This window comes from Anguilla anguilla, chromosome 1 (genome assembly GCF_013347855.1).
Source record: "Anguilla anguilla isolate fAngAng1 chromosome 1, fAngAng1.pri, whole genome shotgun sequence".
Taxonomy (NCBI): domain Eukaryota; kingdom Metazoa; phylum Chordata; class Actinopteri; order Anguilliformes; family Anguillidae; genus Anguilla; species Anguilla anguilla.
The window spans coordinates 4,036,832-4,063,592 of NC_049201.1; the positions used below are offsets into that span (position 1 = coordinate 4,036,832).

The window sequence follows — 26,761 nt, forward strand, 5'->3', positions numbered from 1 at the left end:
CCCTGGACTACGCTGCATCGTAAGACCGTGTAAGGGCATCAGACACAAGCTAGACGATTTAGCTTTTGGTGTGTCACAATCTCCAGATGGGACGCTCTCCGCGTTTGACTGGCTACCGTGGATAGGGAGGGGGTCAGGGATGGGGAAGAGGAATTGGGGAGAAAAAAGAGGTCTTTCTGTCGGAGCGTGGCGAGGCATCCCGGACGCCGTGCCGGTTGTCTTCCGCCATTTTGCACTGCGCGGGATTGAACGATCGGTCGTCCTCCCCGACGCCCCAGGGCTGTGAGGTCAGGCCGTTATCGGGTTAAAAACCTGTACGTTTCAAACTCCTGCGCTCTTCTTACTGCGGTGCAAATCGAAAGCTTGCTCGATGACCGTTTTCTGCTGAACGCGTTGGTAACGTCGTGCGATCGTCTGGAAGCAGAACTTCCACTCTGAGTACCGGGGAAAGTACGCCTTTCTTTGGAACATGTCAGCGCTGTGCGGGAAACCTGCTGCTTTCTGAGGCTGTGGCCTTCAGACTCTGTCCCACCGACCCCCTGTGATCGAGAGCGGAACCCCTGGTCCAGAGAGTGAGAGCATTTACGATGATTAATAATTAGAACCAAGCGTGCTGTCCGTCTCCCCCTCCTCCTAATTCATTTAAATTTGGTGACGCTTGACTGGCGGAGCACCCAGAGCATCATCGCCAAACCACCGCCAAACTCAGATTACGCCACGTTATCTAGCATATGCACAGAACAATAATTACCATATAAGGGACTAACATTAAGTACAGGTTGTAAGTACCCCTCTATCCATCTCTCTCCATCTCTCCGTCTGAGTATCTCTCTCCATTCCTCTCTCTGGGCACCTCTCTCTATTCCTCTGCCTCTTCTTTATTCTGTTTCTCCCGCTCTTTTAGTTTGTCTCCCCCGACCCCCCCCCCCGTGTCTGTGTGGGGGCCGCTCTGACTTGTACTCCCAGTCAGGAAGCCGTCCCTTCAAAGCGGGCGTGCGGGTGGGGGGTGGGGGGGGGGTGTTGAGCTGCCCAGTCTCGGCTCATTCAGCAAGGTCTCAACAATGCCCCCCCCCCCCCCCACACACACACACACACACACATGCACACACACACTCGCACACACACACACACACACACACACTCACTCACACACGCACACACTCACTCACACACGCACACACACACTTGCACACACACACACACGCACACTCACACACGCTCACACACACACACACACACACTCGCACACACGCACACACACACACACGAAGGTGGCGGATTGCGTCGGGTTTCTATGGAGAGGGGGCGGCCTTTTCGGGGGGCCCGGGGGCCCCATTGTTGGGGTGGGCGGAGCCGGCCCTTTATTTGTAAGGAAAATGGGGGGACCCCTCTGCACCCCTCTGCACCCCTCTCTCCCGGCGCGGTCGAACCCGTGTCTGGCCCCCCGGGCGAGGGGAGCGGCGGTGGAGTCCGCTGAGCCTGTCCACGGAGGGCAGCGGCTGCGGTCTCTCCAGCCCTGACCGCAGAATATGATCCCTGGCGACCTTTGACCTTTGAACTCTAGCTCGCTGGGCAGGACTTGGCCCTGTGTTGTGATTTATTTGGGATGGGAGGGAGGGAGGGAGGGTTATTTTGGACCAGACCAGGGAGTGCCCCTGAGATTAGAGATAAGAGTGTGTATCTGCTGCAGGATCAAACAGTGGAGAGGAACTGTGCGTGTGTGTGTGTGATTGCGTGTGTGTGTGATTGTGTGTGTGCGCGCGTGTGTTTGTGTGTGAGTGTGTGCATTTGTGTTTGTGTGTGATGCCAGAATGTGCATGTGCGTGTAAAAGGGAGAGAGAGAGAAGGAGGGAGGAGGGAGAGAGAGTAGGAGAGAGGGAGAGAGGGAAAGAGAGAGAAGGAGGGAGGGAGGGAGGGAGGGAGGGAAGGCGGAGGACTCTCTGGAGCTGGATGCCAGACTGGGGGACGTGTCAGTAGCAGCAGACTAGAGCTGAGCTGGGCCTCTCTTCCTGTGTTGGTCACAGGGGCCCTGGGGGGAGTGTGCGTGTGCGCGTGCGCGTGTGTGTGTGTGTGTGTATGTGTGTGTGCGTGTGTGTGCGCGTGTGTGCGTGTGTGTGTGTGTGTGCCTGTGTGCCTGTGTACCTGTGTGCGTGTCTGTGTGTGTCTGTGTGTGTCTGTGTGTGTCTGTGTGCGTGTGTGCCTGTGCCTGTGCCTGTGCATGTGCGTGTGTGTGTGTGTGTGTGTGTGTGTGTGTGTGTGTGTGTGTGCCTGTGCCTGTGCCTGTGCCTGTGCCTGTGCCTGTGCATGTGCGTGCGTGCATGTGTGTGTGTGCATGCGTGTGTGTGCGCGCATGTTTGTGTATGTGTGTGCATGTGCGTGCGTGCGTGTGTGTGCATGTGCGTGCGTGTGTGTGCGCGCATGTTTGTGTATGTGTGTGTTTTCAGGACAGACTTTGTGGAGCTTGAGTGACGGAGGCCGTGCGTGATTGGGGGAGGGGGAGGGGGAGGGGGAGGGGGAGGGGGAGGACGAGAGTTTGACGTTGGCGGTAAACGGGGAAAGAAACTCCCGCTCTTATTCTCACAAAAAGTGTTCTCTCTCTCCCTCTGTCTCTCTTTTGCTCTCTCCACCTCTCTTTCTCTCTTTATTTCTCTCTCTCTCACACACACTCTGTGCTTTGTGCCTGTGTCTCTCCCCTGGCCCGTGATTGGTCAGCACGGTTTCAAAGTATGGCTCTGATAGGCCTCCAGAGGGCAGAGGGCAGGGTCGCTGCCCGCCATTAAATGTGTTTTATCGCGCTTCACATTCCCCCTTGCTCTCTCTTACCCCCTTTCTCCTCTCCTCTTTCTCTCCGTCTCTCCCCGTCTTTTCCTCTTTATCCCCCTTTCCACTTATCCCCACTTTTCTCCTCTACCTTCCTCTCCCCTCCCCCCCTCTCTCTCTCTCTCTCTCTCTGTGGGTAACAGACTGCTCCATTCAGCTGGTGCTGTGGAATCCATGCGCAGCCAAAATAAATTCATTCATGGGGGTCTGGGAGTGAGTGGGCCCTGTGCTCGGCTCGGCCTTGAAGAGGGGCCCCCTTCCTCATCCTCCTCCTCCTCCTCCGTCCCGGTTACCGTGTGCACCTCACGTCTGCAGCGTGGCCGTTTCCATGGTTGCGCACCCTTTCCCCCATGACACCCGGTTCTAGGAGTGCACTGGGTTGCCATGGCGAGTGGGGGGAGCTGGCCCCCAGGGGCTGGGGAGTCGCCCGGGGGAGTTGGGTTCGCCGAAACAACAACCCCCCCCCCCCCCCCACCATCGTGAACCGCGCTGTCACCCCGTGTGTCTGGGTCTTACTGCTGTGACTGACGGCATTGTCTCCCCCCCCCCAGAGTGAGAACTAGAGAGAGAGAGAGAGAGAGAGAGAGGGAGTGCTCCGGACTGTTGGAAAACAGATTGAGATGCCTATGCCCTGGTCCACAACACTGGGGGGAAAAGGGGATTATGGGAAATGGAGTGCACATCCAGGAATCTTGTTTCATGAAAGCAATTTCTGCCAATTGTCTTGTTGAATATATTTCTTTCCTGAATATGTGATTATATTCTGTTATTGTTTATTATTATTATTATTATTATTATTATTATTATTATTATTACTATTCTCTTCTTTTTGTTCACTAAAATTGCAACGCTGTTTAAGAACTTGAATGAAATAGAATGTTGTTGTTGGCTAGTCGGCTTTGGGGGAATGCATTTTTGTGGTCAGTTCCTGAAGCAGTGGTCAGTAGTATATGTTCAGATTGATGTAGCCTCTCTGTCTGCAGATCTGTCTGTTTCAGTTTCAAACCCAGCTTCCCCAAATGTGTTAACGTTACTTAAAACGCTTAACGTCAGACCATTTCTGTTCAGGGTCATTGCAAATGCATGTTTTAATGAGCTGCAAATGTTTCGAGAGGGTCACGATAACCTGTCCTGGATCTGCAATGGAACATTAAAATGTTCTTTTTAAAAAAAAAATGTGTTTATGTTCATGGTTCTGGAATGTATTTTTACGGTGAGCTGTCTTAATGTATGACTGACTCCAGTGCATTTGTCTCTTTGTTGCATCCCATTATAAAGACGAGGAAACTCATTGCTGTTGGTAAACTCGTGAGGAAGTGAGGTGTGCCATGGGAAATGTAGTTTAACACAAGTGTAAGTGCAGGGGGCCTGACTGTGAACTTTGGTTCAGAGGAACACATGCATTTCTGACCCAGCTGTGACTCAGAGCAGGGTCACCGGGTAACATTGCACTACTGAGATTTAGTTGACGTATCTGCTTTGCGTTCACGGATATTATCAGTATTATTATGCAGACTGTCATTGTCTTGTCTTGTCTGCTTCCGAGCGTACTTTGGACAGCGTGAACTCATGTGTGAGATCCGATTATGAAAGCGAAGGGATAGCAGAAGTGTGAGGAAGAGGAGGAGGGGAGGAAGAGCAAAATGATGAAGAAGGGTTCTTCGTCAGAAGCCTCTCATTGGGCCCCCATCCCCCCCCCCCCCCCCCCGTAACTCGTCACTGCTTACAGAGAGACAGAGAGAGAATTTAACGCCACCTCTTCATGTTACAGTACACAATTAAATATTAACCTGGGTTAACGTACACAGGGCCCTAGATAAGATGTGCTTTGTGCGCTGCGTTCTCTGTACGTATGCTTCTTTTTTTTTTGTGTCAGTTTGGCAGACTGGTTTTGTGTCGGCTGTGCGGCGAACGCTGTCCTTTCACAGACGATCCGGGAGCAGACAGGCTGACTGCTGAACGTGGGCGGGAGGGACGTCTGCTTTTAAGCGCGCCCGTTCCGCTTTGTGTTTGTGGCAAAAGATGACACTTCGGCTTCAGCGCAAGGCCTGCGTCTCTGCTCTGTGTTACATTTTCAAAAAACCAAAACTCTTCCGTTTAAAAAAAAAAATTCTTTCATTTTAAAGTTTCCTTCTCGCGTCTCTTGCTCCCTGGCGTTGTTTTGTTTTTGTCTCACGCCGCATGCGGCGTCGCAGTAAATGCGCTTCCCGGTGCAGTGAATGCGACGCAGCGCTGAGCGTGTGCGCGGCGCAGGGCCCCGTGTTGCAGCTGCAGCGCTTGTGGGGGGGGAGGGGGAGGGGAGGGGGGGTGCGTTTTCCATATTTGGGCGTTCCCCCGGGGTGACCTGAGGACAGGCCCGCTGCGCGCTCAGAAGCCTGGGCCCGGAGTGAGCGGCTCTGCCCCCGCTGCCCCTCCCCTTCCCCAGCTGTTCTCCCGGCTGCTCCCCCCCTCCCCTGGGTGAGCTCCGGCCTGCTCTGCGGGAGTGCGAGAGAGCGTAGCCCGTGCGCTAGCTTAGCGAGAGCGAGGAGAGAAAGGGGGTGGAGGGTGGGGGGTGTCTTTTTGTGAGTTTTTCAGAAACGCGGTGTTGAGCGCGTGCGGGCTGTGACTGTGTCGCTGGAGGGTCGGGGGGGGGGGGGGGGGCGGAGCTTTCGGGCGCGACGCGCGTCTGGTTCTGCGGGGCGATACTTTACGCCTCGCTCCTCTCCCTGCGGACGGAAAGACGAGGTTAACACGGGCACTACGGGAACACGGCCCTGTGTTTTTCTCTCTCTCTCTCTCTATCTCCTTTTCTGTCTCTCTCTTTCTCTCCCTCCTTCTCTCTCTCTCTCTCTCTCTCTCCCTTTCTGTCTCTCTCTCTCCTCCCTCTCCCTCTCCCCCCCTCTCTCTCTCTCTCCCTCTCTCTCCCTTTCTGTCTCTCTCTCCTCCCTCTCTCTCTCCCCCCCTCCCTCTCTCTCCCTCTCTCTCGTTCATAGTTGGCATCGGCTCAGTGACTCATGTGGAGAGTCAGTACGGTGTGTGAGGTGGCCTTCCAGGCGGATGAAAACAAAAAATACCCCCTCCCCTTTCTCCCACTCTTCCTCTGCTCCGCTCCCTCCCTCCTTCCCTCCTCCGTCACCCTCCAACACAGCCCAGAAAACACTGTGTGTGAGTGTGTGTGAGTGTGTGTGAGTGAGTGTGAGTGAGTGTGAGTGAGTGTGAGTGTGTGTGAGTGTGTGTGAGTGTGTGTGAGTGTGTGTGAGTGTGTGTGAGAGTGTGTGAGAGTGTGTGTGTGAGCGTGTGAGAGTCAGTGAGTGAGTTTGTGTGTGTGAGTGTGTGAGTGTGTGAGTGTGTGAGTGTGTGAGTGTGTGAGTGTGTGAGTGTGTGTGAGTGTGTGTGAGTGTGTGTGAGTGTGTGAGAGTGTGTGAGAGTGTGTGAGAGTGTGTGTGTGAGTGTGTGTGAGTGTGTGTGAGTGTGTGTGAGTGTGTGTGAGTGTGTGTGAGTGTGTGTGAGTGTGTGTGAGAGGGTGTGAGAGGGTGTGAGAGTGTGTGTGAGTGTGTGTGAGTGTGTGTGAGAGTGTGTGAGAGTGTGTGTGTGAGTGTGTGAGAGAGTGTGTGTGAGGGTGTGTGAGAGTGTGTGAGAGTGTGTGAGAGTGTGTGAGAGTGTGTGAGTGTGTGTGTGAGTGTGTGTGTGAGCGTGTGAGAGAGTGTGTGAGAGTGTGTGAGAGAGTGTGTGAGAGTGTGTGTGTGTGTGTGTGAGAGTGTGAGAGTGTGTGAGTGTGTGTGTGTGTGTGTGTGTGTGTGTGTGTGTGTGAGAGAGTGTGTGAGAGAGTGTGTGAGAGTGTGTGAGAGTGTGTGAGAGAGTGTGTGAGAGTGTGTGTGTGTGTGTGTGAGAGTGTGAGAGTGTGTGAGTGTGTGAGTGTGTGTGTGTGTGTGTGTGTGTGTGTGTGTGTGAGAGAGAGTGTGTGAGAGAGTGTGAGAGAGTGTGAGAGAGTGTGTGAGTGTGAATGTGTGAGAGTGTGTGTGTGAGATAAAGAGGCTGGTGGCTGGTGTGGTGCTGGTCTGGAGGCTCTGTGTCATTTCCATCACAAAGGCTGCTGTACGCTCCACCATGGCTGGAATTCCCGTCTCCTTTTTCTTCTGTCAGACTGCAGAAAGATCCAAGAGCTGTGACGTGGGGCCCCCCTCCACCCCCCCTTACGAGGGGCCCCCTGTACACCCCCCCCAACCCCCCCGCCCCCACCCTCCTCCTCTGAGCCCGCTCGTTAAACGCTCCGCCAGGTTGAAGCGGAGTTTGAGGAGTTTGCGTGGATGTGTGCGTCTCCATGTTCCAGGGCTTACCGTGTAACTTCCCTGAGTCACAAAAAAAGGCACGATCGACACGCAACAGGAGATGATTAAAGCGCACTTTTTGAGGGCGGGGGGCGGGGGGGGGGGTTTGGGATGGGGGGGTTTGGGACGGGGGGGTTGGGACGGGGGGGGTGTATGTCTGTTAGACCCTTGCTTTGCGGCGCCCCGACGCTTGGGCTGGCGATCCCCGGCGGGCTCGGGGGCGAGCTCTGAAGCGCAGACTCGTCCCGGTTACGCACGCCGCGGGAGTGAAAACAAACAAACAGCAGCGTACAGCTGGGGCCTCCGAGCCCGCCTTTTAAAGGGGCCGCTCGCCCGCCCGCTCGCTCTCTCTCTCTCCCTCCCATGAGCCTTTCCCGCGTCCCCATTGGCCCTGGCAGGCTGCGTTTGTGATGACGCTTTTGTTTTTCTTTTTTTTCACGCGTTCGCAGTGGAGTGTAATGGCGGCCTGTTTGACTTTACAGCACACAGGCGTAAAAAAACCAAAAAAAAACAACTCTGATAGCTGCCAAGTTGGTGGAGGTGGGGGGGGGGGCAGGGTTGGTGTTGGTGGCGGCGGTGGTGGTGGTGGTGGTGGTGGGGAGGGGGGGCGGGTTTTCCGGTGTGCCAGAACCACCCACTCCGCAGCCTGTGACTCTGTTCATCGGTGATGACTCACGCATGACTCATCAGTGACACATGTCTCTGGACCGGGACCGGGGGCGGGGCTTGGCTGGGCCCGGGTACGATGCCCACGTGCTTTTCCGTTTACAGTGGTTTCGGCAAACCCCGGCCGACGGGCCGCGGAGGATGCCAGCGAGGGGGGGGGGGGGGGGGCTGTTACATCCACGTGTGGGGGAGAACGAGGAGGAGGAGGGGGGGGTGTTTCCCTCGATGTTTACGCATCCTGTTGCACTTGGAACAACCCCCCCCCCCCCCCCGCTCTCCCTTCTCAGCTCTGCAACGGGCCGGCGTTGGTTGCCGTGGCGCTGGGGTCCGCTGGCTTTCCCGCGAAAGGCGTGACTCACGCGGGAAGCATCCGGCGGGTCGCCCTGGCCACGGCCCGAAAGAGGACGCAGTACCGCGTGTGCATCTTGGGGTTTTGGTTTCTGTCTTGGCTGTTGCCTCGGCGATCTCTGTCTGTGTGTGTGTGTGTGTGTGTGTGTGAGGCGGGTGTGTGTGTGTGTGTGTGTGTGTGTGTATATATGTGTGTGTGTGTGTGTGTGAGGCGGGTGTGTGTGTGTGTGTGAGGCGGGTGTGTGTGTGTGTGTGTGTGTGTGTGTATATATGTGTGTGTGTGTGTGTGTGAGGCGGGTGTGTGTGTGTGTGTGTGTGTGTGTGTGTGTGCGTGTGTGTGTGTGTGTCTGTGTGTGTGTGTGAGAGGCGGGTGTGTGTGTGTGTGTGTCTGTGTGTGTCTGTGTGTGTCTGTGTGTGTGTGAGTGTGTGAGTGTGTGAGTGTGTGAGTGTGAGTGTGAGTGTGTGTGTGTGTGTCTGTGTGTGTGTGTGTGTGTGTCTGTGTGTCTGTGTGTGTGTGTGTGTGTCTGTGTGTCTGTGTGTGTGTGTGTGTGTCTGTGTGTGTGTGGGGGTTTTTTTTGTTCGGCTGGTTTGTTTCACTCTCCGCTGGTTCTGTGTAACTGACCACGCTTTAAAGAAACTTGTATCGGTTTAGCTGACGGTGTTTCCCGGTTCATGTCAGAAAGAGAAACACACACACACACACACACACACACACACACACACACACACACGCTTATTCTCAGTAGTGCGATGGTATTGACTGCCAGATGGGCTGTAATGACTACAGCGGCCTTGACAACGGTCCTGGCTTGCTATGCTAAGGTTGGTTCAGAACACAGCATCGTCGGCCAAAGAGAATATTCCAGAATGTTTTCAGAAGAAATATTGTTCAGCGTGTGCTGCCCAGATTAAGAGCATCTGCTAATTTTATAAAAATAAAAACAGGTCACATAGTTCAGTCAAAGGGCAGTCAGAATTCACGAGTACCGTCTTAACCTGGGTTAATTTTAGGAGGATAGCTTATTTTTTGCTTTCACACTTTTTTATGTAAAAAAAAAAAAATTCCCATGAAAAAAAAGGGGTTTTTTTTTTTTACATAAAAAAGTTTTTGTTTGTCGAGCAGACCGTTATGTGCCATAGAAGGGGAGCTGGATGAACGGTGACTGTACAGTTAACTGTTTCCCTAATGATCTATGAGCAAGTGTCAGGAGGTGTTACATGAGTGTGTGTGGTTGAGCTAATACCTCCCCCCCCCCCCCCCCCCCCCCCTTACCGTGTCCCTCCCCAGGAGCCGTTGGGGCCCAGTCCCTGTTCACCGTCCCGCGCCGCCCCGGATATGGCACCATGGGCAAGCCCATCAAGCTGCTGGCCAACTGCTTCCAGGTGGAGATCCCCAAGATGGACGTCTACCTCTATGAGGTGGACATCAAGCCTGAGAAGTGCCCGCGTCGCGTCAACAGGTAGGTCGCCAGTCGGGGCCCCTTAGGGATCCTGTGCGCTAGGAGGTGACCAGCCACTGTCCTCGAGGGTGTTGCTGATTTATTTACTTATTTATTTTTGTTACTCACCTCTTCGTCGATCAATCAGAGTGACCGATTGCAGCGCTGACTCACCTCATTTGGCTTCTCGGCTCTGAACTGGTTCCTGGTTTTAAGGTGGACAGGAGAGCTCCGAGACCCCAGACTCTCCGGGATCGCCGTGCTGCGCGCTGTCTCTGCGTTCTCAAACCGCGCTGTCACACAGTTAGATTAGTTTAATGCCGCCTCTTCACCGGGTCTTTCCCTTGAAAAGTAGATTTTTGCACGTCAGTGAGCCTTGGAGAAATAAAACACGAGGGAATAAATAATAAAAATAAATTCGCAGTAGACACAGCTCTCTGTGGGATGTGGAAAACAGGTTCTTGGGAGCAGGGGCTTCATTTAACAAACATGACTTTTTTTTGGAAGAACTTGAAGTGCTTTTTTAACATACACAATAAACCAAGAGTACCGTGGTCCTTGAGGGTAATCTAAAACAGTGACTGAGCTAAATCTACCAAAAAGTAATTTGTTTACTGTGTTACCCAGTCTTTCGGCTGTTTGGCTGAAATGTTAATGCTAAATGGAAGCTACCGTGTTGTTTTTTTTTTTTACGAAAATGAAACGTAACCGTCAACTTATGAAGATTAAAATGGCTCTTTAAAAAAAAAACAATTTTTAAAAAAAGAATTCCAGCCCATTCTCTTGTCCTAGCCTGTTGTGTCTCACAGTCAAAAGTCACAGCCAACCACAGGACCGATTTCACTGGTTGGGGGGGGGTGGGGTGGGGGGTGCAGTGGTTCTCTAAGGGGGTGGGAAATGAGAGCCCATCTGCTCCAGAGAAAAAAAAAACCCTGAACAGCATTTGTCATTCCAACTGACACGGGCGTGGCTTGGGTGTGGCTTGGGCGTGGCTCAGCTTGGCCAGAGATGATGAGTGTTTGGGCTCTCAGCAGTGCTCTCTCTGTCAGTCGGTCAGTCAGTCGGTCAGTCGGTCAGTCGGTCAGTCGGTCAGTCGGTCAGTCGGTCAGTCGGTCAGTCAGTCAGTCAGTCAGTCAGGGCCCAACCTGGTTCAGCATTTTTCTCAGACACATTCTTTTTATGAATGGAGTGCGCAGGCAGAACGTTCCGCACGTGCTTCCTGCGCAGCCGCGTGCGGCCGACGTGCTCTGCGCTGAGACGGAGGATGCGTTCGCAGGACGTGCCGAGGAGCTGTGACCTGCTGTTATGTCACTTACGCGCAGAGTGCAGACTGTGCTCATGCAGGCCTTGCTATGAGCGCTTTTGATGCCTCTGAACAGCGCTTCTAAAAAAAAATGGTTCTTTCCCCTTTTTCAGCTCAGTGCGGACGGTCCGTATACACATCACAGCAGCTTCTGCCCATTCAGAGAGCAGATACACACACACAGACACACACAGACACACACAAACATAAACATACACACACCGCACACACAGACACACACAAACATAAACATAAACATACGCTCACACACACAGGCACTCCCACACACACAAACATAAACATACGCACACACACACACACACAGGCACTCCCACACACACAAACATAAACATCCGCACACCGCACACACAGACACACACAAACATAAACATAAACATATGCACACACACACACACACACACACACACAAACATAAACATACACATACACACACACACACACACACAAACATAAACATACGCAGACACACACACACACACACACAAATAAACATACACACAGACAGACGCATACAAACATAAACATACGCACACAGACACACACAAACATAAACATACACACACACACACACACACACACAAACATAATTATACACAGACACACACACACACACACACGCACACACACAGACACACACACAAACGTGTTTTTACATGCAGCTGTATTCGTGGGGACCTGATCTGCAGGTTGTGGGTCCTGCTAAGCTGCCAGTCACAGTCGGCAGGGGCTCAGTCTGGATTCGATGCCCACCTGTGGGGCCCATCCATGCCCTAGGGCAGGACTGCCCAACCCTGTTCCTGAAGATGTACCGTCCTGTCGCTTTTCATTTCAACCTTAATTTTGGCACGACTGATTCTACCAACTCATCGAGATCTCTGTGCTGTGGAATGAGGCCTGCTCTGAAAGAGGGTTGGGAACCACTGCTCTAGGGCATTACCTTAACAGGATGAGCCACCCTTTCAATTTTAATAATATTTTAATAATAACAATTTTAATAATATTTTCCTGGTCTTCTCTGGAGGGCCCGGGAGTGTATTTGTGCCGGGCTGCGTTTGACCTCCAGGCTGATGGGTGAATTAGCCCGGGGGCCTCGCCTCTCATCGCACGATTTCCACGCTCTGCGTTTCGGTCCTCAGACGTGCTTTCAGAAAACCGAGAGGCTCTTGAGGGCGTCTCGTCTCTTAGCGAGAATCGTAAGGAGCTCGTTGTCTGTAATTGGTTGCGCTCTCCTTTTCTTGCGAGCGCAGGTAAAACGGTTTGTGACGTGCGCTCCCGCCCGCTGCGTTCCCAGCGCTAACGCTCGTCTGCGAAATCGCCGTCCAATTATGAAATTAAGGGCAAGGACTCAAAATAAACATACGTGGGAGTGCACTGTTGAAAGGACCGAGAAACCGAAACTAAAAGTGTTTAGATTTGTTTCTTTGAGAGGGTAAAAAAAAAAAACAAACTACTGGATTTTTTAAATGGCGCTAATTCCTGTAAACTCGGTGTTGTTATCCATGTTTGTCAGTGAAAATGGGCTGTAATTGCAGATGATGGGAATGAACCGGCATTGCCCCGTGCAGGGTGTGACGGTGTGTGCCTGCCTGTCTGTCTGCCTGCCTGCCTGCCTGTCTGTCTGTCTGTCTCTCTCTCTGCATGCCTGTCTCTCTGTCTCTCTGTCTCTCTGCCTGTCTCTCTGTCTGTCTGCCTGTCTGCCTGTCTCTTTGTCTCTCTGTCTCTCTGCCTGTCTCTCTGTCTCTCTGTCTCTCTGTCTCTCTGCCTGTCTGTCTCTCTCTGTCTGTCTCTCTGTCTCACTCGCTCTCCCTGGCTCTGTCCTGCAGGGAGGTGGTGGATTCCATGGTGCAGCACTTTAAGGTGACCATCTTCGGGGATCGAAGGCCAGTTTACGATGGAAAGAGGAGCCTCTACACAGCCAACCCACTACCTGTGGCCCCCGCCGGGGTAAGAGCCGCACACACACACACACACACACACACACACACACACACACACACACGAATGCACGCACACACGCACACACAAACACACACACACACACACAAACACACACTCACATACAAACGCTCACACACACACGTGCACACATATACACACTCACACTCACGCACACACACGCACGCACGCACGCACGCACGCACGCACGCACGCACACACACACACTCGCACGAACGCACACACGCATGCACAGACACACACACAAAAGTGCACATACAAACGCACACACAAATACTCACGCACAAATGCACACACACACACACACGTGCACACACACAGACTCTGTTCAGACTGTTTCAGGGTAAAGTCTGTTAAGGATATTGTTACATGGCAGTCCTCTGGTTCAATCCCAGGGGCTAACATTTTTCCAAGGATTTCCAACATTTTGGGCTTGTTACACTCTAATCTAAATTATTTTTCCAGTTAGCACACATCAATTTCCATGAGGAAATGTGGGGACACTGTAGAGCCCTGTAGACTGAAGAATGTATGGATTCATATAGTCTTATGTGGCTTTGGATACAAACGTGCTCAGTAGCATGCATAAAACGGAGTGTCCGGTGGTGTTCGCAGGACCAGCGGTAACGTTTTCAGAGCAAGGCCTCATGGGAAGTGTAGGAATGATGGGGAAGCATGTGAATGATGGGAAACGTATGCGTGTGTGTGTGCGCCCCCGCAGGTGGATCTGGACGTCACGCTGCCCGGGGAGGGGGGCAAGGACCGTCCCTTTAAGGTCAGCATAAAGTTTGTGTCGCTGGTGAGCTGGCACCTCCTCCACGAGGTCCTGACGGGCCGCAGCATGCCCGAGCCCCTGGAGCTGGACAAGCCAATCAGCACCAACCCCGTGCACGCCGTGGACGTGGTGCTGCGCCACCTGCCCTCCATGAAGTGAGTCGCCGCCCTGCTGGCCGGACCGGGGAGCGCGGGTCATCAGAGGAGGGGGTTCCCAGTCTGGGCACCCCCAGAAATATGAGGGGATACGGAGGGAGAGCTTCCCTTTTTAAAGAATGTTTTTAATTTCTAAATTCTGTTAATCTCGTGTTTTAGAGCTGGTGTCTTGAACGGTAAATCCTGGAGGGCAATGCTGTCTGCTGATACTGTGTGTGTGTGTTTGCATGTGAACGCGTTATTTAGCCATTTGGTTTAAGCAGTGGTTGGCCAAGGGAGTCCACATATTGTGCTGGTACACACACACTCACACTCACACACACACATACACACACTCCTTGGTGTATAATAGGGTAATTACAACTTATAACATTATCATCAACGATATTACATGCTAGTAAGTACAGCTCTAATGCAGACTTGTATAGGCTGTGGCATCCAGTTTTGATCATACTTCCATGTATTAATATTAAGTGGCCCTTGTGCTGCAGCCTGTGGGTAGTATTGCTCAAAGATGTCAAACCATTACCTGTTTTACTGAATTGGGTGGGGGGTGGGGGGGGGGGGGGGGGGTGGGGGGGGGCTACTAACTTTAGGGCGCTGCTGAGCTGAACAAGGCTTTGAAACCCAGGGCACTTTTCGGTCAAACTGAAAGTCCCGTGTGCTTCCCCTAAACAGCAGTAGACCCGTGTATCAGCGATGCGTGCCAGCTGTTCCTCTCTGAGAGTAATCCTGGCCGGGTTATCTCTGTACTTTCTGTGTTATGTGAGCTAGCAGGAGCAGGGCCTGTGAGCTATAGCAGGAGCAGGCCCTCTATACTATCACACGCACCTGTTTGGGAGGAATTAGCTCTGTGTGACATAAGGCCTGGCGCATCTTGCTGGAAACGTCCGGAAGAGGACGTCTGTTGCTGGGCAGTCCTGTTGTCTGTGTGACATCAGCAATGGGGTGTGTTAGGCTCATGAGTTAAAACGGACTCTCTCCCCCTCTCCCCCTCTCCCCCTCTCTCTCTTCCTACAGGTACACACCTGTGGGACGTTCATTTTTCTCTGCACCGGAGGGGTACGACCACCCCCTGGGCGGGGGGCGGGAGGTGTGGTTTGGGTTCCACCAATCGGTGCGTCCCGCCATGTGGAAGATGATGCTAAACATCGACGGTGAGACCTGACGCAAAACACCCGTCACCACCAGGGGGGGCTGTGGGGCATAAGCGAATCAAAGTGGGTGGGAAGGTGGGGGGGGGGGGTCTTTGGCAGTGTGGGAACCGCTCAGGCAGTTGTCGTGGAGACGGGTGGGAACCCACTTGGCGGCCGGTTTGTGTTTGTGTGTCGGGGGGGCGGAGGGCTTTGGGGGAGGTTTAGTGAAACGAGACTGAATCTCCCTCTCCCCTCTCCCCCCCCCCTCTCTCTCTTTCTCTTTCTGTCGTGGGGTGAAAGCAAACCTTTTGTTTGATCAGAGAGCCGGGCTGCCCCCTCTGTCTGAGAATGAACCCCCCCCTCCCCCCGCCTCTCTCGTCTCAGTCTGGACTTTTCCCGCTCCTACCCGCTCGCAAATCAATGCGCTCCACGAAACGCCCCCCCCCCCCCGCCCCCCCCAGGCCAGCCGCAGCGCCTTCCTGGGAAAGGAGAGCCCAATGGGCTGAAAGTAATTCTTTTACTGCCTGTGTCTGTGAGAAAAGAGCGGGAAAGCAAACTCCCGCCCGCCACGGCCAGAGCTACGGCCAGAGTTACAGCCAGAGCTACGGCCAGAGCTACGGCCAGAGCTACAGCCAGAGTTACAGCCAGAGCTACGGCCAGAGCCACGGCCAGAGTTACAGCCAGAGCTACAGCCAGAGCTACAGCCAGAGCTACGGCCAGAGTTACGGCCAGAGCCACAGCCAGAGCTACAGCCAGAGTTACAGCCAGAGTTACAGCCAGAGCTACGGCCAGAGCCATGGCCAGAGTTACAGCCAGAGCTACGGCCAGAGTTACAGCCAGAGTTACGGCCAGAGCTACGGCCAGAGCTACGGCCAGAGCTACGGCCAGAGCTACGGCCAGAGCTACGGCCAGAGTTACGGCCAGAGCTACGGCCAGAGCTACGGCCAGAGCTACGGCCAGAGCTACAGCCAGAGTTACAGCCAGCCTGTGCACATGCCTGGCACCTCCTCTCCTATCATACAGACACCAGTCTCTCCTGCACTGGGTCTGTACACCTCCTCTCCTCACAGACAGGACACGCACACAGACACACCTCTCTCTCCTCCTCCCCCTGGTCTGTACAACCTTGGAGGCCTCACACTAATGCAGCCTGCACACTTCGTAAAGTACAGAAGTGTGCGTGAGCTCCTTAAAGAACACTTTCGGAACTGATGGTGGCTAAACCCCCCCTCCCCCCCCACACGCACACACACACACACGCACACACACGCACACACACACACACGCACACACACACACACACACACACACACACGCACTGAGCAGCTCTCCTGTTACTTACCACTGTGAGGCTGTAATTAAATGTTATTTAGTGACACCGCTCATTCTTCTTCCCCTCACTGATTATGTATTCTACTGGTATGTGGGTTGTGATGAGAGAGGGAGAGAGAGAGAGAGAGAGAGAAATTGAAACGGAGAGAGAGAGCGACGGAGATGGAAAGAGACAGATAGAGATGGAGAGACCGATCGCATGGCGGACGGTTCTTGTCGCTTGCGTCATTCGTACAGCGCGGAGGTGAAGACTGCGTCGGGCGAGCAGACGTTTCAAGTGAGATTTTTGGGACTTTCCTGTGCCTCACTGTAATCCGTAGGAGGGCTGCAGAGGTGTGAATTCTGATTGGCTGGGAGATGCCCTTCTCCGCTCGTAAGGGCTGCTCGTATAGCACGTGCCCTGTAACCCCACCCGTCCCACGTTGCCCTGGTAACCCAGCGGGGAATTTCCATTGGCGGTTCGCCGTCCACCGCTCAGCGCGTTTTCTGTAGCGCGGGGCGCCGCGTGAACTGGACGCTCGCGCCCTGCGGCCCCCGCTTCCTGCGTAAACAGGAAGGAGATTTCGGTCGAGACGGCGCTCTGCGCCTTCGTCGTTTGGCCTCTCGTTCTCCCGTGGGCCTGTGTCCCCCTGCGCCTGATTGGCTCTTTCCGAAACGGGCGCGTATTCGGACGGAAGTGACTGACACCTGCCGTGTTTTCATACGGGGGGAGAGTGTCAGTGTGGCGAACAGGCCCCGCCCACAGGGGCGGGGGCAGCAGTGCCAGTCGGCATTCCTGATGTTCTTCCTGCTCTTTCTCTTTCAGTTCCGTTTTAGTGGAACGTATTCGCGTGACATTTTAAACTATATATAGCTGATGTGCATTGATTGTGTTGCAACAGAGCTGAACGGTGCGCAGAAAGTAATTATGCCTCTTTCCTTTTTCTCCCTCCTTCCCTCCCTCCCTCTCTCTCTCTTTTTTTTCACCCACAGTGTCTGCCACAGCCTTTTACAAAGCGCAGCCTGTCATCCAGTTCATGTGTGAAGTCCTGGACATCCACAACATCGACGAGCAGCCCCGCCCACTCACCGACTCCCACCGGGTCAAGTTCACCAAAGAGATTAAAGGTGTGTGACCTGCACCTGGCCCCCGGGGGGGCGGGGAACTTCCCCTTCACCTGCCGGAACCTTCCACCTGTGTGTGTGTGTGTGTGTGTGTTTGTGTGTGTGTGTGTGTGTGTGTGCTTGTTTGTGTTTGTGTGTGAGTGTGAGTGTGTGTATGTGTGTAAGCGTGTGCCTGTACGTGGGTATGTGTGTGCGTGAGTGTGTGTGAGCATGTGTGTGTGTGTGTGTGTGTGTGTGTGTGTGTGAGTGAGTGAGTGTGTGTTTGTGTGCTTGTTTGTGTTTGTGTGTGAGTGTGTGAATGTGTGTAAGCGTGTGCCTGTACGTGGGTATGTGTGTGCGTGAGTGTGTGTGAGCATGTGTGTGTGTGTGTGTGTGTGTGTGTGAGTGAGTGAGTGTGTGTTTGTGTGCTTGTTTGTGTTTGTGTGTGAGTGTGTGAATGTGTGTAAGCGTGTGCCTGTACGTGTGTATGTGTGTAAGCGTGTGCGTGAGCATGTGTGTGTGCGTGTGCGTTTGTACCAGTCTGACTGTGCCCCCTCTCTCCCCAGGTCTGAAGGTGGAGGTGACGCACTGCGGAACGATGAGGAGGAAGTACCGCGTGTGCAACGTGACCCGCCGCCCCGCCAGCCACCAGACGTGAGTGTTTTACGCGGCGGTCCAGGGGGCGGGGCCTGGGCTGGCTGTGGGCGGGGGCTCGGGTGTGGGCGGGGCCTGGAGTGGGTTCGAGGGCGGGGCTTAGGGGGCTGGGGTGGGATTCTGGTGGAACGGTCCGTGTCCCGTTTGCCCTCCGGTAGCGAGTTTTCCCGGTGAACGGGTCCCTGGCCCTCTGGAGACGGACGAGGGCCTGAAACTGAAACTAAACCGGCGTTCGGCGCGCCCGCCTCTCCAGCGGCTCCAGAAATAGGCCGTCTCTGGAGGCGCCGCGCGGCCTCTGCACAGGCATGATGGGACTTGTGTTGCACGCGACGGGGAGTTCGCGTCAGGCGTCGAACGTCGCTAGCGTTTGGTCCCTTCCACATCGAGCGCTACGGCAGACAGACTCCCTTTCTCATTGGTTTATTTGGTTAATGCCAGTGATGCCACTGGACGTGGACTTCACCCCGCTGTTTCCTGTTTCCTCTCTTCTGTTCTGAAGCGCTGGGTTTTCTTTTCCAGTGATGACTCTCCTCTCGAACTCTTTTAGCTGCCAATAAAATTTCAAAGCGCTCCCTGAGCATTCTAAGCGATAAAACGCTTTGTTAACTGAAAGCCACAAACGCGTGAATTGGCGAGAGTTTTATTTCTTGTCAGGTTTGTGTTTGGCCGTCTGTTTTTTGGAAAGGTTTAATGTGTCGGGCGCAGTGCATGCGTACCGGTGCCAGGGCAGACGGAATGTTCTGGTTGCCTCTGCGGGATCGGTGAGTTTTCCTCCGGAACGTCTCGGGCTGGGCAGCGGTTGGCGCCGGGCGGTCCGGACGGTCACGGTTCATCCGGAGACCGTCCGCGTGCCGGGATTTCACGCGGCTCTGACCGACCTCTGCGCACGCTGCAGTTCGTCTTGGGTCGGTCGATACAGTGCGTAAATGAACGATTTAAAAAAATGACTCGATATCTGGGAAGAAATCTTGGACGGTCAGTGATTTTGGGAAAAGCTGATCAGATCAGATGCAGCTCGAGACCTCCTCAGCCTCACCATGCGGGAGCGCCCGATTGGCCGCCGCACTGACTGTGTAGAGCACTAGCTGCAGCAGTGATTGGCCAGGCTAGGAAAGCGCAGCTTAGGCATTGGTCAGGTCCTCAGAGGGGACGGGGTTTGCAGAAGCGTGACTCGGCTGACGCCTGACGCTCACTTCCTCTTTGGCGATTCAGTCCCGCCCCCTGCGTCTCCGTTTCCTTTCAAACTGCCGACCGCGCCTCGGATGCGCCTTCGTTTTGGGGTTGCGCGATTGGCTGGAAAGCGCTTTCCTTGCGCTGAGAAGTGGGCGGGGCTACGGCTGCGGGCTCTGCTGCTCTCGCCGGGTCCGTCGCCGGGGGTTACGGGGCCTGCTGTGTGGGAGTTTTCCTGGGAATGATCCTGGAAAAGCTGCGGGTTTTCCAGCCTGCGAGGCTGCTTTAGAGATGCAGCTCAGCTGGAGTCTGCAGTCCCACACCGAGGGCTCACACACACGCTTTTCAGCTTCGGGGTGAATTTAACGCAAAGCAAGGTGCCATTTTTGAGCAGCAATTTGGTAGCGAATGTGCTGCAGTTTTTCTTCAAAGCATTTGTGCGTTTTACCGGAACTGCCAGCAGCACTAATTTTCTCACACAAAACACCACCCAAATATAATGTGTTTGTGGATTTCCTAATTGGGGTTTTGCTTGCCTGCCTAGCAGTAGTGTGTGAAGTGTTCTTGGGATAGCTTAGCGCACACGGCTAATGGTTGGCTGCTGAAAGGTGATGCGATTGGTTCTGTGTGAACGCTGAAAGGTGATGTGATAGGTTCTGTGTGAACACTGAAAGGTGATGCGATTGGTTCTGTGTGAACGCTGAAAGGTGATGCGATTGGTTCTGTGTGACTACTGAATTGTGATGCGATAGGTTCTGTGTGAACACTGAAAGGTGATGCGATTGGTTCTGTGTGAATGCTGAAAGGTGATGCGATTGGTTCTGTGTGAACGCTGAAAGGTGATGCGATAGGTTCTGTGTGAACGCTGAAAGGTGATGCGATTGGTTCTGTGTGAACGCTGAAAGGTGATGCGATTGGTTCTGTGTGAACGCTGAAAGGTGATGCGATAGGTTCTGTGTGACTGCTGAAAGGTGATGCGATTGGTTCTGTGTGAACGCTGAAAGATGATAGGGTCCGTTGTGGAGGTGAGGACTGGGCGGGGCTAAGCGGGTGATGTCAGGCTGAGCCCCCTGCTCTCTGTCCGCGCCGCAGGTTCCCCCTGCAGCTGGAGAACGGGCAGACGGTGGAGCGCACCGTGGCGCAGTACTTCAGAGAGAAGTACAACCTGCAGCTCAAGTACCCTCACCTGCCCTGCCTACAGGTGGGCCAGGAGCAGAAACACACCTACCTGCCGCTCGAGGTGAGGACACGCCCGAAAACAAACCCTGCGTCTTTTAAACTTTTATAACCACGACCGTGCTGAACGGCTTTCACGTGACCGGAATTTGAGTGTTTCATTTTCACAGAAGCAGAAAAGTTGAGCTCTCTTCCCTCCTCTCCTCAGGTGTGTAACATCGTAGCGGGGCAGCGCTGTATCAAGAAACTGACCGATAATCAGACCTCCACCATGATCAAAGCCACAGCGCGCTCCGCACCCGACCGACAGGAGGAGATCAGCCGGCTGGTGAGTGGAGAGCCCCACCTGGTGGCCGGAGGTTGCCTTGCGCCTCCTCCTCCACCGCTCATTTCCACTGAATCAAGATGGCTCAAGGGCACTTTGGCTGAGTAGCCCAATATCTAGTCTTGCTAATCAGTATTCAAGAATTGGTCTCGGAAAGGGACTTAATTTTGGACAGAGTAGCCTGAAATCACAGCTGTGACTGAGTCAACTTCTCTAAATGGTATCAGTGACCCGTAAGCGATGGGGCGTCCTGCGTCCTCACGCACACGTAGCTACTGAGCACGTGCGCTCCCCGCGGTCTCCCCGGAGACCGGGCTGTGATGGTCCCCACGCTTAGCGGGTTTTTTTCAGCGGGACTTTTAGAACGCCACCTCGAAAACGACGTCCGCCCTCCTCTCCCCCGTCCGCTCAGGTGCGCAGTGCCAACTACGAGGCGGACCCGTTCGTGCAGGAGTTCCAGTTTAAGGTCCGGGACGAGATGGCCCACGTGACGGGGCGCGTCTTACCTGCGCCCATGCTGCAGTACGGGGGCAGGGTGAGCACAGAACACTTTATGGTACCCTTCTTTTCAATCCCGCCCATACCGCCGCCTCCGCTCGAGTGGCCATCTCTCTCTCTCTCTCTCTCTCTCTCTCTCTCTTTTACAGACACACACACACACACACAACCACACTCTCTCTCACACACATTCTTTCTCTCTGTGTCTCTCTTTTACACACACACACACACACACACTCTCTCTCTCTCTCGCTCACACACACATTCTCTATCTCTCACACATTCTCTCTGTCTTTCTTTGAAATTCACATTCTCTCTCTCTCTCTCTCTCTCTCTCTCAATTCAGTTCAATTCAATATGCTTTATTGGCAGGAAATACACGTAGTAGATATTGCCAAAGCAAACAAGAAACATACAAAATAAAGTAGTATAACAGTGCAAGTAATGCATGAACGATAATGAATGCAGTTACAATTACAATCAGAGATTCAAGTAAAATGAATAATATGAAATAGTAGTAATAATGGTATTTTGAATCTCAAATACTTTAGTATCTCTCTCTCTCTCTCTCTCTCTCTCTCTTTCTGTCTCTGAGTGATTAACACACTGCTTCGCTGTTTTTATTCTTGTTGTGGATTAATCTCACAACTGTTACTTTTCTGAAGTGCAGTTGTCACCAATTAGAATAAATAAGGCATGTTTTGCGTGTGTGCGTGTGTGCATGCGTATGTGTGTGAGACTGTGTGTTCACACAACTGCTTTTACGTGAGCCCCATTCGATAAATGAATTATTTCTAGATTTAGCTTTGTATTCCACATTATAAGTATAAAGTATAAGTATAAGTCCTGTAGCAGGAGGTAATGGAGAAGTACAGTCTGAATGTGATGAGCTTCACTCATTACTGTTCAGCCTTCTAACCCTGTGTATTCTTATCTTGATCGGTACATGAATAGAGGAGTTTCACTTGATGTATCTCTGTTTTATCTCCCTTTGTGTGAGCCGTTTCCCCTGTGTACTGATGTTAGTTCCTCACACTTCAAAGAAATGGTTCTAAACTCGCCATTGCTGCAAATGAGGGCTACATGTTGGAAAAACTATAGTTTTCCCCCCTTTTATTGTTCTCATGTTATGTTTACACACATACTTCCTTCAGCTGAACTACATCTCCCAGCATGCCTAGCTGAGATGCTGCTCTGGTTCCATTCACCTTAAACCAATAAGAACATCATGTAGTGTAGCAGGGTGACTTCAAGCTTTAGTACACTTTATTTGTTTACCGCAATGTGATGTGTGTGTGTGTGTGTGTGTGTGACGGAAGGTGTGTGTATTTCTGTCTGTGTGTACCATTATGCATGTCTGTGTTGCTGTGTGCGTGCAAGTGTACGTGTGTGTGTCCTTGAGTGTGTGTGTGTGTGTGTGTGTGTGCTTGAGTGTGCGTGTACGCAAGTGTTTGTGTGCGTGCACGTGTGTGGGTGTGTGTTTGCGTATGTGCGTGTGTGTGCGTGCATGCATGTGTGAGTTTGTGTGCGCGTGTGCACGTATGTGTCTACGTGCGTGTATGAGTGTGTGTGTGCGCGTATGTGTGTGTGTGTGTGCGTGCGTGTATGAGTGTGTGCGTGCGTGTATGAGTGTTTGTGTGCGTGTGTGCGTGTATGACTGTGTGTGCGTGCGTGTGTGCGTGTATGAGTGTGTGCGTGCTTGTGTGTATTTCGGCACCCCCTGCAGCAGACCAACCCCGCCTTGTCGTTGCAGAACCGGACGGTGGCCACGCCCAGCCACGGCGTGTGGGACATGCGCGGAAAGCAGTTCCACACGGGCGTGGAGATCAAGATGTGGGCCATCGCCTGCTTCGCCACGCAGAGGCAGTGCAGAGAGGAGATCTTAAAGTGAGAGCGCCCCCTGCTGTCCCCTCCACAAAACTGCCCGTAACGCTGAACGCCCTCACCGCGACCTCGCTCCTCCACCCCGCGTCTTTCCTTCCTCCACCCCCTCTCCCCTACCACCCCGTCCTACCCCCGCCTTCCCATGAGCCTCTGTCCGTCCTCAAGCGTCTCGATCATCAGCACTGTACTGTAGATGCACTTCGTTTTGGTGTAGAAACCCCCCCTCGCCCCCCCCATCCTGTCCGCCGCGGCTAACTGAGTCCCAGAGAAAGATGGCGGACTGGACCCTCGGTGCAGCCTCGGTAACAGTGAGGGACCCGCCTCGTTAGTCTGGGGAGGAGAGGAGCCGCCATCTTACCCCGTGTCATTCGCTCACTCCAGCTCCCTCCCAGGGGCGATCAACTGCCATTTACCGCCAGCCGCGGGACGTTCTCACAAACCCCGCCCAGCCCTGTAAAAACCCACCGCCATGCTTATTTAACGAGTGACTGCAGGCAGCCGGATGGGGAACATCAGCCTTTATTAAGTCGCTGTGTTTTATTATACCAGCTCTACGTAACCGCCAAAGCGAAGTCGCGGGTGTGTTTGATGTTAGCAGGTAATGCGCTTGATTAAACAGCTTCATTTTGATAGTTGTTCTTATGGGTTCAGTGTACCCCTGCCCTGAGTCCGTGCTCAGCCTTTTTTGTGAAGCTGCCTCCTTCCGGACCTGTTTATCTATATCAGAAGGAATAAGGCCAGATTGGCTTAGCAGTCCTTGCTGGTCTTGATTGGTTAATTGGGTCGCCTAACGAGGAACCCCATCTGTTTGATCTACAGTCTGTGACGCAGTGGCCGTCTCTCTGCCGCCCTCTCTCTCTCTCTCTCTCTCTCTCTCTCTCCCTGCCTTCATCCCTCGCTCCCTTCGTCCGCTCCGCAGGGGTTTCACGGACCAGCTGCGGAAGATCTCTAAGGATGCTGGGATGCCCATCCAGGGCCAGCCGTGCTTCTGTAAATACGCGCAGGGTGCAGACAGCGTGGAGCCCATGTTCAGGCACCTGAAGAACACCTACTCTGGGCTGCAGCTCATCATCGTCATCCTGCCCGGCAAGACGCCGGTCTATGGTACTTATTTTGCTAAAGTATCTAGGGTTCTTTTTTTGCAAAAGTGGTGCTTATTTTATAAAAGTGTCTATGGTAATTATGGTACAAAGAGTCTATGGTAAATTTTACAAAAGCATCTATGGTACTTGTTTTAGAAAAGTGTCTATGGTACCTATTTTACTAACGTGTGTATGGTACTTATTTCACAAAAGTGTCTGTGGTACTTATTTTACAAAAATATCTATGGTACTTGTTTTACAAAAGCATCTTTAGTACTGATTTTTACAAAAGGATCTATGGTATTTATTTTTCAAAAGTGTCTATGGTACTTACTTTTTTTTAAAAAAAGGTATGTTTGTTATAGCAGAGTTTTTTACATTCCTTCTCTCCCTGTGCCCCCCAGCGGAGGTGAAGCGGGTGGGGGACACTCTCCTGGGAATGGCCACTCAGTGCGTCCAGGTGAAGAACGTGGTGAAGACCTCTCCCCAGACCCTCTCCAACCTCTGCCTCAAGATCAACGTCAAGCTGGGCGGCATCAACAACATCCTGGTGCCACACCAGCGGTGAGAGTCCGACCGGCATCACCTGCATCTTGATAAAACCACAAGCTTTTTGTGTGTGTGTGTGTGTGTGTGTGTGTGTGTGTGTGTGTTATGTGTGTTATGTGTGTTATGTGTGTTATGTGTGTTATGTGTGTTATGTGTGTTATGTGTGTTATGTGTGTTGTGGGTGCTGTGTGTGTGCTGTGTGTGTGTTGTGTGTGTTGTGTGTGTTTTGTGTGTTGTGTGTGGTGCGTGTGGCGTGTGTGTGTGTGTGTGGTGTGTGGTGTGTGTTGTGTGGTGCGTATGGTGCGTGTGTGTGTGTGTTGTGTGTGTTGTGTGTGGTGCGTGTGTTGTGTGTGTGTGTGTGTGTGTGTGTGTGTGTGTGTGTGTGTGTGGTGCGTGTGTTGTGTGTGTTGTGTGTGTTGTGTGTGTTGTGTGTGTGTGTGTGTGTGTGTGTGTGTGTGTGTGTGTGTGTGTGTGTGGTGCGTGTGGTGCGTGTGGTGCGTGTGGTGCGTGTGGTGCGTGTGGTGCGTGTGGTGTGTGTGTGTGTGTGTGTGGTGCGTGTGGTGCGTGTGTGTGTCGCAGTTGATACCGATGTGATGAAAGTAAGAGCATTACGATCCTCTCGTTGCTGGCGTGTGATTTGGGTGTTGTTGGGTGGGTACTCTTAAAGCAGAATGACGGGTTTGTTTTTCCTCACTGACTCCTCTCTCTTTCTCCCCAGGCCTTCAGTGTTCCAGCAGCCGGTGATCTTCCTGGGGGCCGACGTGACCCACCCCCCTGCGGGAGACGGAAAGAAGCCCTCCATCGCAGCGGTAAGACCTCTCTCTTTCTCCCTCTCTCTCTCGCTCTCTTCCTCTCCCTCTCTCCTTCATGCACTGCAGAGGTGCCTGCCTGTTTGATGGTGTCATTATTTAAAATGCACACGCCTGCTTTCCCGTCTGTGGTTTACTCACTGAAAGCAGAAGTGTTGAAGTGTCTGTCCAGGACTCCCACCGCTCTACTGAAACAACATTTCCCACAATCCTTTGAAATCGGTGAAAATGCCTGAAAGCCGTGGAGAGGTCCCAGGAGGCATTCAGTCATCCTGCTTTCTGTGGAAGTTCAGGGGAAATCACCCGTTTTGAAAAACGAAAATGCATCAGTTTTTCTTGCCAGCTCAATAGGTTGATGCCTCTTACTGGAAGCGGTGCATTGTCAGTGTGCTGGCAGTGCTAACACACTGACTGGTTTGGACAGTAATTGCACTTCTAAAAGTCTTTCTAGACACAAAATAGGAAAAACTGAATAAGAAATAATCATGAAATATAACAAAGTTTCCCTTAAAATGCCTGTTCACTTTGCTGTAGTATAGGACAGTAGCTCACCCATAGCTCAAGGTAACGCTGACTATTGTATACAAACAAGAAAAAATCCTAACTGAAGGCTAACTGAAGATTTTCTGATTCGTTATTTTTTTGTTTTGAAAAGTATTGGAGTAACATAGATGTAAGTTGGATGGGAAAACCATGTGGTTGGTTGCTTGGTAACATCTGTGTGTCTGTATCTGTCTCTGTGTGTCTGTGCGTGTGTCTACGTGCGTGTGTGTGTGTGTTTGTGCGCGTGTGCGTTTTTGTGTGCTTGCGACTCCTCAGGTGGTGGGCAGTATGGACGCTCATCCCAGTCGCTACTGTGCTACGGTGCGGGTCCAGAGGCCCAGACAGGAGGTCATTCAGGACCTGGCATCCATGGTCCGGGAGCTGCTGATCCAGTTCTACAAGTCCACCCGCTACAAGCCCACACGCATCATCTTCTACCGGGACGGGGTGTCCGAGGGCCAGTTCAGACAGGTCAGTCCGGCCGAACGTGCCCCCCTCCCTGTTTCTGAGACCAGCGTTAAGCCAGCGGTCCTGGAGGTCTGGTCTATGTGCTGGTTTTCGTTCCAACCAATTACCTGTTTTGGATCTGACAGCTCTGTGAGCTATGCTGGTACACTACTGTACTTGAGCACAGTAACATATTTAGGATGCACCTGCAGTCTGTGGCTGCAGCTGGTGCTTATACTAATGACAGATCATGATATGATTGAGATTATTAAATTATTAAGAG

At 52.8% G+C, this 26,761-nt stretch overlaps 1 protein-coding gene across 2 annotated transcripts in view; it reads left to right on the forward strand.

Moving 5' to 3' along the window:
• The window catches only part of LOC118206411 (protein argonaute-3), a 36,054-nt gene that overhangs the window by 4,676 nt on the left and 4,617 nt on the right, over positions 1-26,761 (forward strand). Inside the window, exons 2-15 of one of the 2 annotated variants that reach the window (XM_035379116.1) lie at positions 9,430-9,601; positions 12,728-12,848; positions 13,582-13,790; positions 14,811-14,947; positions 17,231-17,365; positions 17,908-17,995; positions 20,258-20,405; positions 20,550-20,669; positions 21,079-21,222; positions 22,918-23,051; positions 23,968-24,152; positions 24,535-24,694; positions 25,398-25,488; positions 26,308-26,502. In XM_035379116.1, coding sequence (XP_035235007.1) covers positions 9,430-9,601; positions 12,728-12,848; positions 13,582-13,790; positions 14,811-14,947; positions 17,231-17,365; positions 17,908-17,995; positions 20,258-20,405; positions 20,550-20,669; positions 21,079-21,222; positions 22,918-23,051; positions 23,968-24,152; positions 24,535-24,694; positions 25,398-25,488; positions 26,308-26,502 — 2,039 coding nt within the window. The remainder of the gene's footprint in view (positions 1-9,429; positions 9,602-12,727; positions 12,849-13,581; positions 13,791-14,810; positions 14,948-17,230; positions 17,366-17,907; positions 17,996-20,257; positions 20,406-20,549; positions 20,670-21,078; positions 21,223-22,917; positions 23,052-23,967; positions 24,153-24,534; positions 24,695-25,397; positions 25,489-26,307; positions 26,503-26,761) is intronic. The other variant, XM_035379122.1, reaches the window with a different exon arrangement.